The following is a 17,003-nucleotide window of genomic DNA, read 5'->3' as shown; positions in this document are numbered from 1 at the left end:
AGTTTTCGTTTTCTGATTAAGTCCCCCAGGAGTGGTGATCGTACTCACTTAGCTAATAGTAAACTTCAATTCTTATCCCCACTTCCTTTCCCTTAACACCTTGGTGCTCCCAGGCTTGCCTGATAGCCCCAGCTAGAAAGTGGACCCTGGTGCGCCTCCTCGTGGCCAAGGTTGGGAATCAGGGGACCAGATGTCCCCTGCCCGCAAAGTCACCAGTGCTGGCACTCAACACTCAACATAACAAAACACATACTTACATACATACACTTGCCAGCCTTCACCTTTTCAGATGCTACAGCGGCATATAGGGGAAACCCTGGAGACTGCAATTGAAACAAACACACCTTGTAGAAAAGGCATGCAGCAGAAACAGTACATCTATGAGACATCGAGTGGAGAGACTCTGTTAGAGATGAGTCATTAATTAACCTAACTGCCCTCTTCTGAATGGAATCTAGAAGCCTGAGAGATGTTTTGGAGGCACCGCCCCAGAGCTGGGAACAATATTCCATGGTAGAGTGGATTCGGAATTTGTACAAAGTGAACAGCTGTTCACTCTGTACAAATTGCAAAATGGAAGCTGTTTGGAAGAAAAGTAACCACGAGAGCAAAAGAGAAAACCAAGTTTTTTAGATGCAGAGAAAGCAATATTTGTAACGTACTTGTGCCAAGAGAGATTAGAAGTTGGGGTAATCCCCAAAAGAGATATATCAACTTGCCTAGAAATCAGAGTGTCACCAAAGATAAGCATAGGAGCAGAAGAATCCTTTTTGCGAGATATAAGACAAGACTGAGTTTTAGAAGGATTGAAATAAACTAAGCTGTCTTTGCCCCACTGAAGATCGGCATTTAAGGAACTGGCAGCGGATATTCGAGAAGTTGAAAGAACTTCTCGGGGAAAAAAAAAAAGAGTGGGGGAAAGAACTGAACTTTGGGGGAATCAGCATTAGTGGAGAATTTAGAAGACAGAGAGCCATCTACCATCACTCTCAGTGAGCGATCAGAGATAAAACTGGATAACCAATTACAAAAAACAGTTGGCAAACCATAAGATGGAAGCTTGTTTAGAAGACCTTTATGCCAAACAAGATCGAAAGCCTTTGAGATATCAAGAGCAACCGCTTGCGTTTCACCGAACTTTTCAATTGAATTTGTCCATAAATGGGGTAACATAAGCCAGAATATCACCAGTGGATCAACACTGACGGAATCCATACTGGCGATCGTTGATCAGACGGAAGGTTTCTCGGTAGTTTAAGAGTTGGCAGTTAATTGATTTTTCTATTACTTTAAAAAGAGTAGAAGTAATTGCAATGGGATGATAATTGGATGGAAGGGATTTGTCACCCTTTTTAGGAACTGGCTGGATATAAGCAAGTTTCCAAGCAGAAGGAAGAACAACTTTGGAATAAGAAAGTGAAAAGGGGTGGCAAAGAACAGGAATAAGTTCAGGAGCACAGGTTTTAAGAACAAGTGGGGAAATACCATCAGGACCTGGAGCTTTCTTAGCATCAAAATTTGTCAAATCCTTCTGACATCCTTTTGACGTTAGAAGACATTGAATGGAACGTGTTGGGAATGGTGGGAGGTCTTTTACCAAGATCATTAATACATGAGTTGGAAGAAAAATGGGACAATAGCATTGGAACCTATGTTCCAAACTTCAATGACAGCATCTTTAATTTTGGCTCCACAACCTTTATGCATGCTGCCCTCTGCGGCAATATAGTGGTTTTGCCACTTGTCACTCACGAGGAGGTTGTAGTTAACTGATCTCAAGTGGAGGAAGTAGGGTTGATCGATGAATACACACACTTTTATTCATGGGCCAACCAAGATAAAGCATTTCAAAGACTTCTTTTGACTAATTTTAATTGTTATATATAATTAAAACTTTTGTTATATTTTAATCAGTCGTTTCAAAAATTGTTCTGGTTCAGTGAAGTCTTTGTGGTGTTCGATAAATTATTTCAAAATGAAATAATAATTCCTATCAAAACAACAATTGAAATTTGTTAGAAAGACTTTATCTGAGGTTATCAGTCTTTGTGAAATTCAAAAATAAATGGTTTGTTTACTCATTGGCAATGTTTATTCAGTTTCATAAGATATTAAAAAAACTATTTTCTGATAATTACTTGTTTTGATCTTTTAGGTTTCCAATATCCAGGAAATTCCACATTTGCAGATTACAACTCCACTGCATCCAACCATGTATCAAGTACTTCCAGCTCTTTGAATTCAAGGACAGAGCCTCTTAGTGGATTTCAGTTTCCTGGTAGAGAACAGCAGCTGCAATCTTCAGTAAATACTCCATATTCCGTATGTCCACTGAATTCTAGCTCTCCATCACTTAATGTGCCTCCGCCGCCACTTAATATTCATTCTCCACACACCACTTTTCCAACAGCACCACTTAATACATATTCTCATCCTAATATATCTCCTGCAAGTGTTGCATTTCCCTCAAACAATACACATCTTCATCCACAAATGAATGGACATACTCCTGCCCCCCTTCACACACCACCTCCACCTCCACTTACAGCACAGGGCCCCTTGCCACCAACCCATAATAACTATCCATCAACTTTTGGTGCTTCGGTTCCTCTCCATGATATACAGTCAGGACCTCACACTTCTACACCACCATCTCTCCATAATAGACAACCACCTCCTCTCCATGTGCCATCCCCATTTATTGCACAGGGCCCACTGCCACCAACCCATAATAGATATCCATCAACTTTTGGTGCTGCAGTTCCTCCCTATAATATACAGTCATCACCTCACACTCCAGCACCTCTTCATAACAGACCACCACCACCAATTGCTGCTTCATTACCTGCCCATAATAGACCACCACATTTTGGTCCATCCTTACCTCCTCATAATATGCAGCAACCACCTTTCGGTGCTTCCCAACATCCCCATGACATACAGCCAGGATCCTCTCTCAATACTTTGCAACCTCTTTACAACGTACATCAAAGATCTCTTACTCCTAATACTTCGTTACCTCCACACAAAGTACATCCAGCACATCCTAACATGCCACCACCTTGTGTAACACCACCACAACAAATATATGCACCTCTTAATGTACATACCCCTCCCATTCATCAACCGGTATCGCCTATTAATATACCTCCTTTTAAATCACCTAATAATATGAATTATTAGGTGATTTAACACTTCGGATCTTCACTTTATACCGTAAATAAAGAGATGTGTATATATAATAAAGCAGTTGTCTCTGAGTTTGTGGATTTTTATTTTTTTTTTCTTTTTCTGTTATATAAAGTGAGAGGTGTTTTTCAGAGGTATCTGCATTGGTAGCAAAAAAAAAAGTGTGTGTACAGTGGATTCCGGTTATTTGGGCCACTGATTAATCGGGGCAGCCGTTTATTTGGGACAAATCTTAAAAAACAGAACCCAATCGAGAAAATAGCCAGGGTTTACTTTGCTTAATTGGGACAACATACCGTTTAATTGGGGCAGGAGACCGCAGCATTGGAGATTACCCTACGATTGTCTCCGACCATACCACGTGGTTCAGTCAGATTTCTGGAGGTCACAATCATAAAACAATAAAAATAATTAGCAGCCACCTGTTTATTCGGCTTTTCTGTTAGTGCAATCTATCATAAACAGACAGTAAACTTGATCTTACTGAATTTGCGATAATACCGACAGCTGGAATTCTGTGGGTTATGGTAAAATGTGCTTACACTTCCATGAAATCTTCAATCAAATAAAAAAAATTTATTTTCATAATCTTCTCTTCATTCTTATTTTTAAAGCTTCGTATCTTGTTACTCCATTCTCACTTGCACGTATCGTGTTACTTGCAATTTGTGTGCACCGTATTCTTTGTTACTGATTGCTTATCTTTTTACTGTTTTAAATTTTTAACCCCCACCCACAAATGTCAACTAGTTAGTATGTACATATTCTTCCGATTTTCACGTATCATTTAATTTTTTAATTGGTAAGGTAATAAAGGGTTTTTGTGCTTAATATAGCTTTACTTTTATAGCCTGTGGATAATATTCCTCCTGTTTTCGTTAATTAGAATCGCTGTTTAATAGAATTAAAATTCAATTCACAAACGTGATCACAATGACCAGCGATTTACTACACATTGTATAGTGAACAGTACTTTACTATGGTGAGTCCATCATAACGTGATTTGATTGTACATTGAACCAATTGTAAAGCAGGGATCCATTGTATTTTTTAACTATTTACGTGAAACTTCAGATAATTGGGGCAGCCGCTTAATCAGGCCAAACTGCACTAGTTTCGATGTGTCCCAAATAACCGGAATCGACTGTATGTAATAAATCCATCTCCTTAATTTGGATGACTCTGATGGTTTTTTTTTTTTTTTTTTCCCTCCAGTCTGTATTTTATTTATACAGAATAGTTTCTTCCCAAACAAGGAATTTAATAATTCAATTTTCCACTTCTTATCAGCTGAGATAAGTATTGAAATACACAAATAGTATCTAATTTGTGCTGAAAACAGTAGGGTAAGTTGGGGAAATAAGGCAACTTAATTTTATATTATAACTGTACAGTGACCATATAAATGTATGAACAAAACAAAGTCATGAAAGGATTTTTATAACTATTAATTACAATACCGGATAGTGGTTTCGCCAAATACAAAGCAAATGTAATCACAAAAGAGTATGAAATCAAAAAGTGTCAAAATGCCATATTCTCCCAACAGTGGGGTAATATGGCCACGCGTAAAAATGTTTATGGCTAGTGCCATACCAGTTGGCATTGTTCTTAAAAGGGTAACTAACAACTAACTATGCCTAATTGTGAAGGTACATAATAAGTAATGGTAAGTAGTAAATGTAATTTTTATGAATTGTCCTCTGCACAATCTTCACAAAAACGATCAGATGGCGTACATATCTCATGAATCCAACGCAGACACTGCACATGTTTCAGTCCTTTTTCATCACTAAGACCTACTGCATTTTGCACAAAATGAATCTGTGTCGTCCAATTCCGATTCATTATCATCACAGGTAGGAGGATCATCTTCACTCTCTGATGAACTAGATGGTTTGTGGGCAGCTTGCTTTTTCTTCCTTTTTGAAGAGTTCACCCTTTTCCTTTGGTTTTTGCGATGTTGAATTTCAGCAGCTTTTCTTGCCTTTGTTTCTTTGTTACCACGCATTTGTGCAATAGTTTCAGGTAATGTAAGAACCTGTGCGTGCCACTTGCGTTTGTTCACAAAACCACTGGGTCCCGCAACAACAGGTATTGGTGCAATGTTTTCAAACAATTTGGGGGCAGCAGGAGTGTTATTAACAAGGCTTGTCCCAGCAGCAGTAAGCTCAGGTGTTTCCAGGTTCTTCTTGGACTGTGGCAGTTTCATCCAACATGAACTCATGGTCTGGAATTATTTTTCGATTCCAATGTATGACTCAGGAGACATAAGAGTATGATGTCATTTTGGGCAACAAAATCCAAAAGTTCAACTTCTGAGCAGTGTGAACTATGTCCATCTAAAATAAGTAAATGCTTGCCTGGTGGGATGAAATGATCCTGCAGCCATTTCTTGAAAATTTCTGTTGTCACATAAGCTGACTGTTGATTCATAACTACTTGACTACCTGGTGGCAGACCATCCTCAAACTCCTTTTTCTTGTTTTTTCCTTTAAAAATGCAGTATGGTGGTAAGAAATTTCCTTCTCCATTCACGCAGGCTATCACTGAAATAGTTTCTCCTTTTTCAGCACTTGCCACGCAGCTAACTGACTTTGCTCCCTTACTGGCAACTACTTTGCCTGGATTATTGTTGAATTGTTGTCCTGATTCATCCATATTGCTAATTCATCTCAGTTTATCAACTGAATCGTTTTCCACACAAACACTGCAGAATATTGAAATGAGCGTTACATTCCTTTAACCCAAGCTATGGAAACACCTTGTGCTTTCCAAATTGCTAGTTCCCTACGTCTCTTCATGAATAATTGAAACCAGTCATATCCAGCTTCTTCTTTTTCAACATAAAATTATACGGAATGTTATTCTGGATGACAAATGTATATGCGAGGTGTCTAATGTCATGTTGGGTTGGGTTAATGCAAAACCATTTTTTCAAATCTCTGAATGTAGTCAACCAGTTCCTTTTCATTTTCCTCTCCCAAATAAGTCTTGCGTTCCAGTCGCATCTTGTGGAAGTTCCTATCTTTTATTCTCCTCATTAAAGTGCGAACAGGAACTCCATAGGTTTGTGCAATTGATCGAACAGATGTCATTTTTTTCTTGAATTTGTTAACAGCCTTTTGTAGGTCCTCTTCAATCCAAGTTGCTCGTAAATTCTTCTTAACATGTTCGAGGCATCTAGTCTATAATAACAAAACATAGGTACTAACAAAGTAATAAGTAAGTGTACTTAAATTATAATGAAATTAAAACTTAAAAACATAAAATGATTCGGGGTAATATGCTGCACACGGCGTATAACCCCAAATTACACCCATTTTTACAAATCCTGCTTAAGCTACGTCATTTTAAACATGGCGGCCTACTGATGCCATGAACATACATATCTGGCCTAATACTTTAACCCACCTATTCAATTTATTTACACTAATTTTTTACTTCTCCTTTCACTTCTACATTTTCCTGTACCTTATAAAGTTTTGGATATGACAAATAGACATAAATACCTTGTAATTCTGGTGAAAATCAGTCAAAATTGCTTTGTCATCACCATGCCTCAAAATGATTAGCACCACATCTGTGGGTGTTACCATGTGGACAGTATTGCCATCTATACTTGGGTTTTATTTAAAGCAGCTAGATTTTTAAATAGCCAATGCAGGACACCTTAAAAATACGTTAATGCGGTTAAACGCTCAGAACAAAGAGCATATGTGGAAGTGGTACTGTAATAATTGCAATACTTAAAGAGATAGTTTTACTATAAATGAAATTAGAAATTGTAAATCAAATTAGAAAAAGATATTTATTCAAATCGAGTTACATACAAATAATGTGGTAATAACAATTCAATAAAAAGGTAAATTAACAACATCAATACTTTTGAGTCGAATGGATTTGTTTTGCCAATATAGAATTATTGCACACGTCACTGTAAAAGTCTTCGCAAAAGCCCAATTTTAACATGATCATAGCCTTTACTGTATCTACCTTCAATTTTTTTTCTGGGGTCCAAATTTTATTCATTAATGAAAACACTCTTTCTGTTGGTGCATTTGTCCCTGGTTAAACATAACAGGTATTGAACAATTTTGAGGATGTTTTGGTAAGGGATACTGTAATTTCAAACTGCTGAATATTTCTTCCCATTTAATATCTATCTCAATATTTTTTTCATTCCATTCCTTTATTTTCTCTACCATCGTGTAACTTTTTACGAAAGATATTTTGTCAAATAAATCATTTTCGTTAATTGAACTTTTGGACATGCTTGTTGTTATAAGTTCCAGTTTCTTCTACATCTTTCCACAGAGGCATTTTTTTTTTTTTTTTTAAGATCAATCCAGAAAAAATATTTTTTTTGGTCTGTGTATATTTTTAAATATTCCAAACTATTTTTGTAAAAATTCTGAACGTGACAAATAAACCAATCCCTATTTATGTGACCATTTTCTCCTAAATTTGTAAAATCATGTCTAATTGTTATTGGAATATACTGATTTTCCGGCCTGTCACTGACTTTTCAAGTCAGAAATATGTTTCGCAACATCGAAAATAAATCGTCACTTTATCTCCTTCAATTCTCTTTATTGTATTGTGGAATAATGATGCTTGGTGATGGACAATTTTAGCCACAATTTTGAACATTGATTAGTAAAAAAGCTTGCTAGTATTGCTGGACACTTATCCTGAGATAAGAAGTAAGATTTTAAGGGCACAAATAATTTTAAAACTCTTTCAATACAGGGCAGAAGGGCCAGCCACCTTGTCTTACTATAGCCCAAAAGCCTTTGGTATTCAATTTCCGCTGATTCACAAAACTCCTTTAATTTCTCGGTACGAACTGTATAGATAAGAATATGTTTTTATGATAATACTTTCAACATCAACAGGTAATAAATCAGTAGCTGTCTGTATGCTATTATGCACAATATAAGCAACACAGCCAACACCAATAAGATTCTGAAGTAAGCTCTCATTTAGTTTTGCAAAAATATTATTCATGCCCCTTCGCTTACCTCCCCCAATTTGTATTGGCATTATTGGCGCAGAAAGCAACAACTTTATCTTTTAAGCTATTTTTGTCAATTACATTCATTATCGAGCCATAAATCATTTCAGTTGTTTCACCGGAAAGATTAATTCCAAAAGTTTTATTTCTATACCAGCTATTTTGTCAAAAAAACGAACTAAAGTAGGGAAAAGTTTAATATCATTATGGTTTGACATGTCTGAAAATATTGAAATGAAATGCACACGTTAAAGTTCGTTTTTTACAACTGAAATTGAGTATAGGACGATAACATTTTTAACTATGGCTTCACATTTTGTTTTCCCACATGTAAACTTTTTATCAAACAATTTTTGGATTAATTTCAATGTACATTCCATTGAACTGAAACTATGATTATGTACGACACTGTGAAAAGAAAATATGCTACGGATTTTGCTAGTTCCTCTTCTTTATTGCCAAATGTCTCTTCCCTAAAATAAGCACTTGATCTAGAAGATGAAGCGGCCAAATACAATGCCCTTTTGTGTTTATCTGAAGCAACATGTCTTTGAATATCATTTCTTCCCCCATGAGAAATAGAAAAGCCACCATTGTATTTGTTACATCAAACATCATAAATGGTATTTCCTTTTTTTTTTTTTTGGTGGCATTTCCTATTATAAGGGTATTTTAAATGAGAAAGTTTTAAATTATATAAAAATCAATTTAAATTTAAATTAGAAAAAATTAGAATAGTTTTTATAAGACATGGGCGATATCCTTTATACTTACATGACGTTTTCTGATAGCAGTTCCAATTCTCCAGAGAAAAAAAAATTCAACTGAAATGTAATAAATTATCGTATTATAAACGTGGAACGTACGCAAGATATCAAAAGAAAAACTAAACTCAGCAAACGATATTTTGGTATTTATCTCAGGTAAGATTACCGGAATATATGGCTAGTTTACGATGTCGATACTAAAAGTTTTAGATAACGACTGACTGATGACATTGGTGATCACACCACAGTTGGTGAGCGATAGTGTGCGCAATTTATCATCCTGCGACAATGTATTAAATCAATAGTATTCATTGTAATTTGAACCGATGCGTTACTTCTAATGTTGAGAGAGAGCTACAAATCCACAAGTGCAAAAGAATTTTCAAGTGTGATTGCTTAAGAAAATGCAGGGCAAACTAAATGAATTCTGCTGATGCAGGACATTTTCCGGGACTCATCACCGCGTGGGACAAACTATCGAAATCCGGGACGATTGGCTGCCTTAGTTTTATTAAGTGCAGCATATGGCCCATATTACCCCAACTTACTATATAGTATTTTCCTTTTAAAACACATTTCTAATCAACAAAAATTAATAAGTAGTCAGTCCTCATATCATGTTCCTGGAAACCCTCGTGCAGTGCAAAATCGTGCAATATAAATAACAGGCCTTATGGGAAAAATAGGGTTAGGTGCTGACCACCCAAGATTGAATACACATTTGTAACCAAAACATTACCAAATGCAATAAATAATCGCAATACTATGTGTATTTTATTACGATTTTTAAGTAATAAAATATTGCTAAAGCTTTTATCGTAAGCAAACTTGATCCTGATCTCTTTGTTTCATCTTCTAATAAAAAACAAATGACAGATGTTCTATCTCTTCCAATCCTTTGTCTTGATCTAATGCCTTTTGTTACTTTTAATTGCTCCTGCTATAAAAGTTGCTTTTATTTTCTCTGCATTCTTCCTAATAGTTCTTAGCAGTTAGGTTATGTTATTTCCTAACCTAACCCTAATGGTTAAGTTAGGAAATAAGGTTCCCTAACTTTGTTTGTTTGTTATTTGGCTTTTAGGAGCATTAGCAACTAAGGCCATATTGCTCCGGGAATATGCGGTGGTCATACCCTGACCTTTCAGCATCCTCCATATTTGGTGGTGACGGGATCGAACCCCGGTCTAATCAAGAAGCCTGTGTTACGCACTGCTGCTCCTTCCCACCTGGCTACGGAGGTGCCAGCTTTGTTTGTCATGCCAACATGTCAATCAGTATAAATTTCTCGACTTCTACTGCTACTACTGATAATATACACAATCTGTTTACCGAGAATGCAAGGAGATACTCTGGTAGTGGCAAACCAGCTTGTCTGTCAAATTTGCCATAGCTTTCTGTGGTTCTTGTTTTGGCTTTCTTTACCTTAGCCTCTTTTCTTTTTTCTCGAACCTGCAGTATCTTCACCAGCACACTTCCTTTTCACATTGTTTTCAAGTATTTTACTTGTTTTTAGGAAATAAAGCACAATTACAGTATAAAAAGAACAAAAATTAGGAGGCACATATGATACATATAAACAAAGCAGCGAACATGTAGCAACTGAGTAAACAATGCAATAAGCGTTGCTTTCAGCTGTTGTAATTCTGCTGCGTTCGACTGCCATTTCTTGTAAACAGAAAGCTGAATCATGCATAAGCTAATTCAGTTCATGTTATATGTCACATCCCCCTATTTATAAATAGTGTATGATCAAATTCATGTAGTGTAAACGTGTTGTATGAGGACTGACTATACTTGTTTTATTGTATGTACTTTAGCTTTTGGAGTGAGATATATGCTGACACTAAGCAAAGCAAGCAGATTAGTTGATTCATTTTACAGTCTCATGTTAAAGGGAAAAAAAAAATTATTTCAAGATTCATGCATTCACTTCAAACTGTGAATAAACATTATTTCCTCATAAATTCAATGTTGAATATTTGTTTTCTTTTCAGTTTCCATTTAGTTTTCAGTTTAACATCAAACTGAAAGCTAGCATCAACATGAAAACAAACAAAAAGACCAAAGTGCTATTCCAAGCTTTTTATTAGAGTTGAGCAACAATGCCAAAAGGAAAAGTTACAGGTACAAAGATCATGGATATAGATGAAAAAAAGTAATATTAGTAGTGGCAAATGATGCAAGAAAGCAAGCTTATAAAGCATCAGAAAAAAAAAGAAACCTTTCTACATCACCTGTCCATCCCCTCCAATAATTTGTCTAATTCTTCCTTGAATTTATTCAAGCTACCCACCTCCACAACAGCAGATGGAAATTTGTTCCAACGATTAAACTCCCACTATCCTGCACCCTTGCATGTGTAGTCTGAACAAGAGGAAAAATGCCATCAGCATTGAGCTTGCCCAATCCATTCAGGGCCAAATGCCTCAAGCAGGTCATTTCATAGCTGCCTAGTCTCTAAATGCTGCAATTTGCAGAACTGAAGCCTTTCTTGGTGAGTTCACCCTTTTGTTCTCTTTGCCCTTCTCTGTACCCATTCCAGCAGATCTACACCCTAAAATGAGACCTCCAGACCTGTTAGGCCGAACTCAAGATACAGCTTAACCATTGCCTTGTATAATGGGATAATCACTTCCTGTTAGCAAAGTTCCTATATGTTATTGACAAAACCTCATGAGATATCCTGGCAGCTTGTCTGCACTGCTCAGAGAACTTCATATCTGACTGCACAATTATTCTGAGGTCTCTTTCATTTTCCCTGAGTGTAGCACCACACAGTTGGTATGTTAATCTAGGATTACTGCTACCTCGATGCAGTACATTGCATCTGTCAATGTTAAACTTCAACTGCCATTTCTCAGCCCAACTCCTCGTTATTCTAGATCTTGTTGCAGTAGCTTACCCCGATCACTGTTATTAACAACTCTGCCAACCTTTGTATCATTTGCAAAGTTAGACATTAAGCCTATTTATAAATAGTTCAACAAGTTGAATATAAATAACTATATATTGAACAATCCATTACATTGAAACAAGTTATGTCATTAACTGTGGGGAGGAAAGAAAAGATTTTGTCCATAGTGCAGTGTAAGAATATAGAATCAGTAAGTCCATGTTTATCATTAGAGGTGTCTAACTTCAAACAATAGTGGACAGTTCACTAAATGATTTTTACAGTCTACATTCAAACTTGAAAAAGAATATGGTAAATTTGTATTTTATACAGGGCGTCTCAAAAATATTGGTACAAACGTTTAGGGGAGGTAGGTAATATCTAAAGGAATGTTAATCACATAGGAACCCAAAACGTCACCGTAAGTCGGTAGACGGTGCTGTTCATCAGTTTGTGAGAGGGAAAATTTCTGGTTTACTCATTCAAGCAGTAGTCGCCACACGAAGAGCATGCATCGATATACGATCTGTGAGCTGGCAGACATGCACCTTGTGTATGGATTAGCAGAGGGCAATGGACAAGCCACTCAACGAATTTATGGAGAATGCTGCCCAGACAGACATGTACCGGACCACTGTTTGTTTGCACGTGTGCATCAAAATTTGTGCGATTATGGGTCATTGAGAGGTAACAGGAGTAGTGCGTGCAGACCACATTCAATGCGAACTCCCACCATGGAAGAAATTGTGTTGAATGCCGTCCAGAATAATCCTACTACCAGCACACGTGCCGTTGCCTTAGGAGTGTCTCATTGCAGTGTACAGCATGTCTGGCACGATTCCTTACACCCCTATCATCTCCAAAGGGTTCAGTTACTGCTCACCCAAGATATCCTGCACGTGTGGCTTTTGCGCAGTGGTTTCTCCAAGAAAGTGTTCAAGACTTGAATTTTCCAGCCTATGTTTTGTTCGTGGATGAGGCTTATTTCACTCAGGAAGGCTTATTCAATCAGCACAATGCTCATGTGTGGGCTCACAACTCACACGGTGTGCGCCCCCATGCGGGACAACATCACTTCGCAATAAATGTGTGGGCAGGTATGGTCAGTGACTGCTTAGTCGGCCCATAACTGTTACCATCCCACACGAACTCCGCTATATATCGGATCTTTCTTGAACAAGTTCTACCAGGGTTACTTGATGTTCCAGCAAATGTGAGACGCAACATTTGGTTTCAACATGACGGGGTGCCTGCCCATTTGAACAGGCATTTTGGGCGTCGATGGATTGGCTGTGGTGGACCCGTTTCCTGGCCCCCACGCTCACCTGATTTATCGAGCCTTGATTTCTTTCTGTGGGGGGACCCCTCAAATCTATCGTGTATGAATTGCCTGTGGAGACAGAAATGGATCTCGTGGCGAGTCGTCTGCGCTGCTGCCAAACTCCAGGTGTGTTCGACCATGTCCACCAATCCATGCTGTGTCGGTGTCACACATGCATTGCGTCTCATGGTGGAACCTTCAAGCATTTGTTGTAACATCATGAAATGCATCCATTTCGTACTCCATTATTAATATTATGTCAAATAAATGTTTGCCACTAATTACTGTGTTGTGTCATGTTTGTTTCTTGTGCCTCTGCTATTACTTTCCCGTGACGTTTCCGGTTATGGGTTCCTATGCGATTCATATTCCTTTAGATGTTACCTACCTCCCCTAAACGTTTGTATCAATATTTTTGAGACACCCTGTAGAACATATATTATACAGGGTGTCCCAAAAAGGTGTAACCAATTTTAAATGTTTGTAACAAATGTAGTTTTAATGATAGAAACACAAAACCTGTGCTAAATGTGAGAAAAACAGTTGAAGTTTTTACTGACATTCAACATGTGCACCACTTGTCACACGAACAATATCTAATCGGTAATAAAGTTCATCCCATGTTTTTTAAGAATGTCACGCTTAATCATAGTAATTGCATTTGTAATCCTGCGATGTCTGCAACAGGGGTCTTGTAGACTGTCTTTGATGAATCCCCATAAGAAGAAATCACAAGGGGATAAATCTGATGAATGTAGTGGCCACGCAGTAGGACCATCACACCCAATCCAACAGCCAGGAAACTTGTCACACTCAAGGCCCAATGTGGCGGCACTCCATCCTTTTGGAAAATAACCCCATTTGGCAGTTCATCCAATTGAGGATACACATAAAGTTCAAGCATGTCCTGGTAATTATCCACTCTCACAGTCGCTTCTTGAAAGAAAAAGGGTCCAATAACCCGATCAACCATGATGCCACACCACACATTCACCTTTGGGCTATCTCGCTGATACTCCTGCGTGTAGTGTGGGTTTTCAGTCCCCCAAATTCTGACATTTTGCTTATTCACCTTTCCCGAAACATGAAATGTGCACTCATCCGTGAAACAAATCTGTGTCATTACACGTTCATCTTGTTCCATTTTCTCCAACATGTTTGTATTGCTCATTTAAAATTGGTTACACCTTTTTGTTTGTGTGACAAGTGGTGCACATGTTGAATGTCAGTAAAAACTTCAACTCTTTTTCTCACATTTAGGGCAGGTTTTGTGTTTCTATCATTAAAATTACATTTGTTACAACCATTTAAAATTGGTCACACCTTTTTGGGACACCCTGTATTTTATTTATGCAGAATGGGATGGTTATTAAGCTTTTGAAATTATGGTAGAACTAACATGAAAAATTTACATTGTCTTGCATGAAATGCCAGAAGAGGAAAAGGCATGGGTTTGAATTCTATCAATAACATAAGGAAATTATGGGTTTTTCACACCAGGTCTCTCCCAAAAAAAAAAAAAAAATTATTGGGACAATCATTAATTCTTTTACCTGATACCACACCTGAAAATCAGTCTGTTTGTGGCATTGCATAAAAACTGCAACACCTTGAGTAATGGTGTGGCTGATGTAATTACCAAGTTGAGACATCGTGGTGTTACTACTTCCATGGCCATCGCATTTGTGACTGCATGAAGGAGCCTAATCAAGGGACAACATTGGTTTAAAAGTTTATGAATTTTAAAAATGAGAATGATTCCCTTATTTGTTTGTACTTTATATGTTATTAAAATGTTACTAGCGCATATTATATTGTTATCTGAAATTTGTTTTCACTAAATAGAATGATAAATATTCGGAAAAGGTTTTGTTTGTTTGTTTGTGAGCATTAACAACTAAGGCCATATTGCTCCGGGGATATGCGGTGGTCATTCCTGACCTTTCCCCATCCTCCGTATTTGGTGATCACGGGCTCGAACCCCGGTCTAATCAAGAAGCGTGTGCTACGCACTGCTGCTCCTGCCCACCTGGCTACGGAGGCGCCCCTCGGAAAAGGTTATGAACCAGAGAGCATAGATAACAATATCTCTTTGAGGATTGGTTTAAATGCTGCTTCATTTCAGAGGTTGAAAATATTGTAAAGACAATGACATTCCTTTCAAGATTTTGCTTCTATTAGATAATGCTCCTGGACACCTACACATCTAGATGATTTCAATTCAAACATGAGAGTCATATTTTTACCAACAAACACGACTTCACTCATCCAACCTATGCATCAGGGTGTTATAATGAATTGAAAAGCATACTATTTAAGCACATTTGCTCAGGCATTGTCTGCAGTAGATGAAGAGAAAACTTTTACATTGACTTGGAAATCTTATAGATTTACTACACCATCTTAAGGCCTGGGTGGAAATTACTAAAAGTTGTTCCAATGGCACATGGAACAATATATGTACAATATGTACATGTAAAAGGCTTCCAAGGGTTTGAAAAAGATTAATCATATGAAGAGGTTACAGTTAAGATTGTAAAGGTTGCAGAGCTACTTCAGTTGGAAGTTGATGCCAAAGACAAGGAATTATCTAATGAAGAACTTATTGACTTGCAGGCAGCAATAGTGAAAGAAGAAAATGCTGACAAAGCTTAAGATGAACCAAATGAGGAGGTGAGATGCTTCATCACCAGAGAGATGGCAATGACATTTTGTGAAATTGCATTGGCAATGGAGAGATTTGAGAGGATGGATCCTGACAGCAAATGATTCTTAAAAGTTAACAGAGGGGCGAATAATATGCTTGCTTGCTACAAAGAAATCTACGATAAGGAAAAAGTCACTGTCCTGTCATCCACTAATATGTTCTTTCGTAAGGTTTAGTGGCCGACCCCTTCTAAATCTCCGTGTACTTATCAGCTGAAGACATCGGTTCTGGCACTGATGCTTGAGAGGTAAAACTTACTGACGTTATGCCTACTTTCTTTTTTTTGTAATTTTATAATTTTGAAATTTTTCCTGCACATGAAATAAAAATTTGAATAAATGCAATAAATAATTCTATTTACATGTTCGTCAAACATTTCGTTTTTGATTCAATCTATTCAGCGAGCACAGTTGCGAGTGCTGCACAAGCATGGGAGAAATTCCAACTTACATAGTGTTCCATGGAACACAACCCTTATGTAAGTCGGGGAGTTCCTGTAATGGAATTGAGATTGCTTCAGAACCATATAGTATACCAGAGGCTTTCCTCTATATCATGATGTTTGTTTCTGATGAATGCATTTCTGCTGTCTGATTCTACTTTAACCATGGCTGACCTATTTTTCTAGAAGCCAAACTGATTATTATTGAATAAAGTTTGTCAGGTGGATGGTATATAAATTTTTTTTTTTTTCTAGAGTTTTGCTCAGGCAGCTAGTGAAAGAAGCAGATCTTTAATTATAGTATTAGTAGTGGCAAATGATGCAAGAAAGCAAGTTTATTGGCCAAAAAAAAAAAAACTAACACATTTCACCTATCCATACTCTCCAAAAATTTGTCTTCTACTTCCTTGAATTTATTCAAACCACCCACTTCCACAACAGATGGAAGTTTGTTCTAACAACCAACCATCTGCTTGCTAAAGGCAAACTACAAATCCATTCTGCAACCATCTTTCCTCAACTTGAATTTATTTTGTCCTCTCGTGTGTAGTCTCAGCTAGAGGAAGAATGCCATAAACATTAAGCTTACTCAATCAGATCTACCTGCAGGTGACTTGTCCCCAGATGCTAAAATTTGCAAAACTGAAGTCTTTCTGATAACAGCATC

General features: G+C 37.3%; 2 protein-coding genes across 2 annotated transcripts in view; one reads left to right on the top strand and one right to left on the bottom strand.

Moving 5' to 3' along the window:
- LOC150083723 (uncharacterized) overlaps positions 1-3,196 on the top strand; it is a 61,380-nt gene extending 58,184 nt beyond the window's left edge. Inside the window, exon 9 of the mRNA XM_090378585.1 lies at positions 2,156-3,196. Within this exon, the coding sequence (XP_090234711.1) occupies positions 2,156-3,183 (1,028 nt within the window). The 3' untranslated portion in view covers positions 3,184-3,196. The remainder of the gene's footprint in view (positions 1-2,155) is intronic.
- A 2,216-nt stretch (positions 3,197-5,412) lies between these two features.
- LOC150083722 (uncharacterized) lies at positions 5,413-5,850 on the bottom strand. The gene has a single exon (XM_090378584.1). The coding sequence runs from the start codon at positions 5,848-5,850 to the stop codon at positions 5,413-5,415; it is 438 nt and encodes a 145-aa protein (XP_090234710.1).
- Between the last annotated feature and the right edge of the window lie 11,153 nt (positions 5,851-17,003).

Source organism: Mastigoproctus giganteus, chromosome 7 (assembly GCF_048544385.1).
Source record: "Mastigoproctus giganteus isolate SK-2022 chromosome 7, ASM4854438v1, whole genome shotgun sequence".
NCBI classification, from domain to species: Eukaryota; Metazoa; Arthropoda; class Arachnida; order Uropygi; family Thelyphonidae; genus Mastigoproctus; species Mastigoproctus giganteus.
This window is presented reverse-complemented; position numbering and strand designations above follow the sequence as displayed.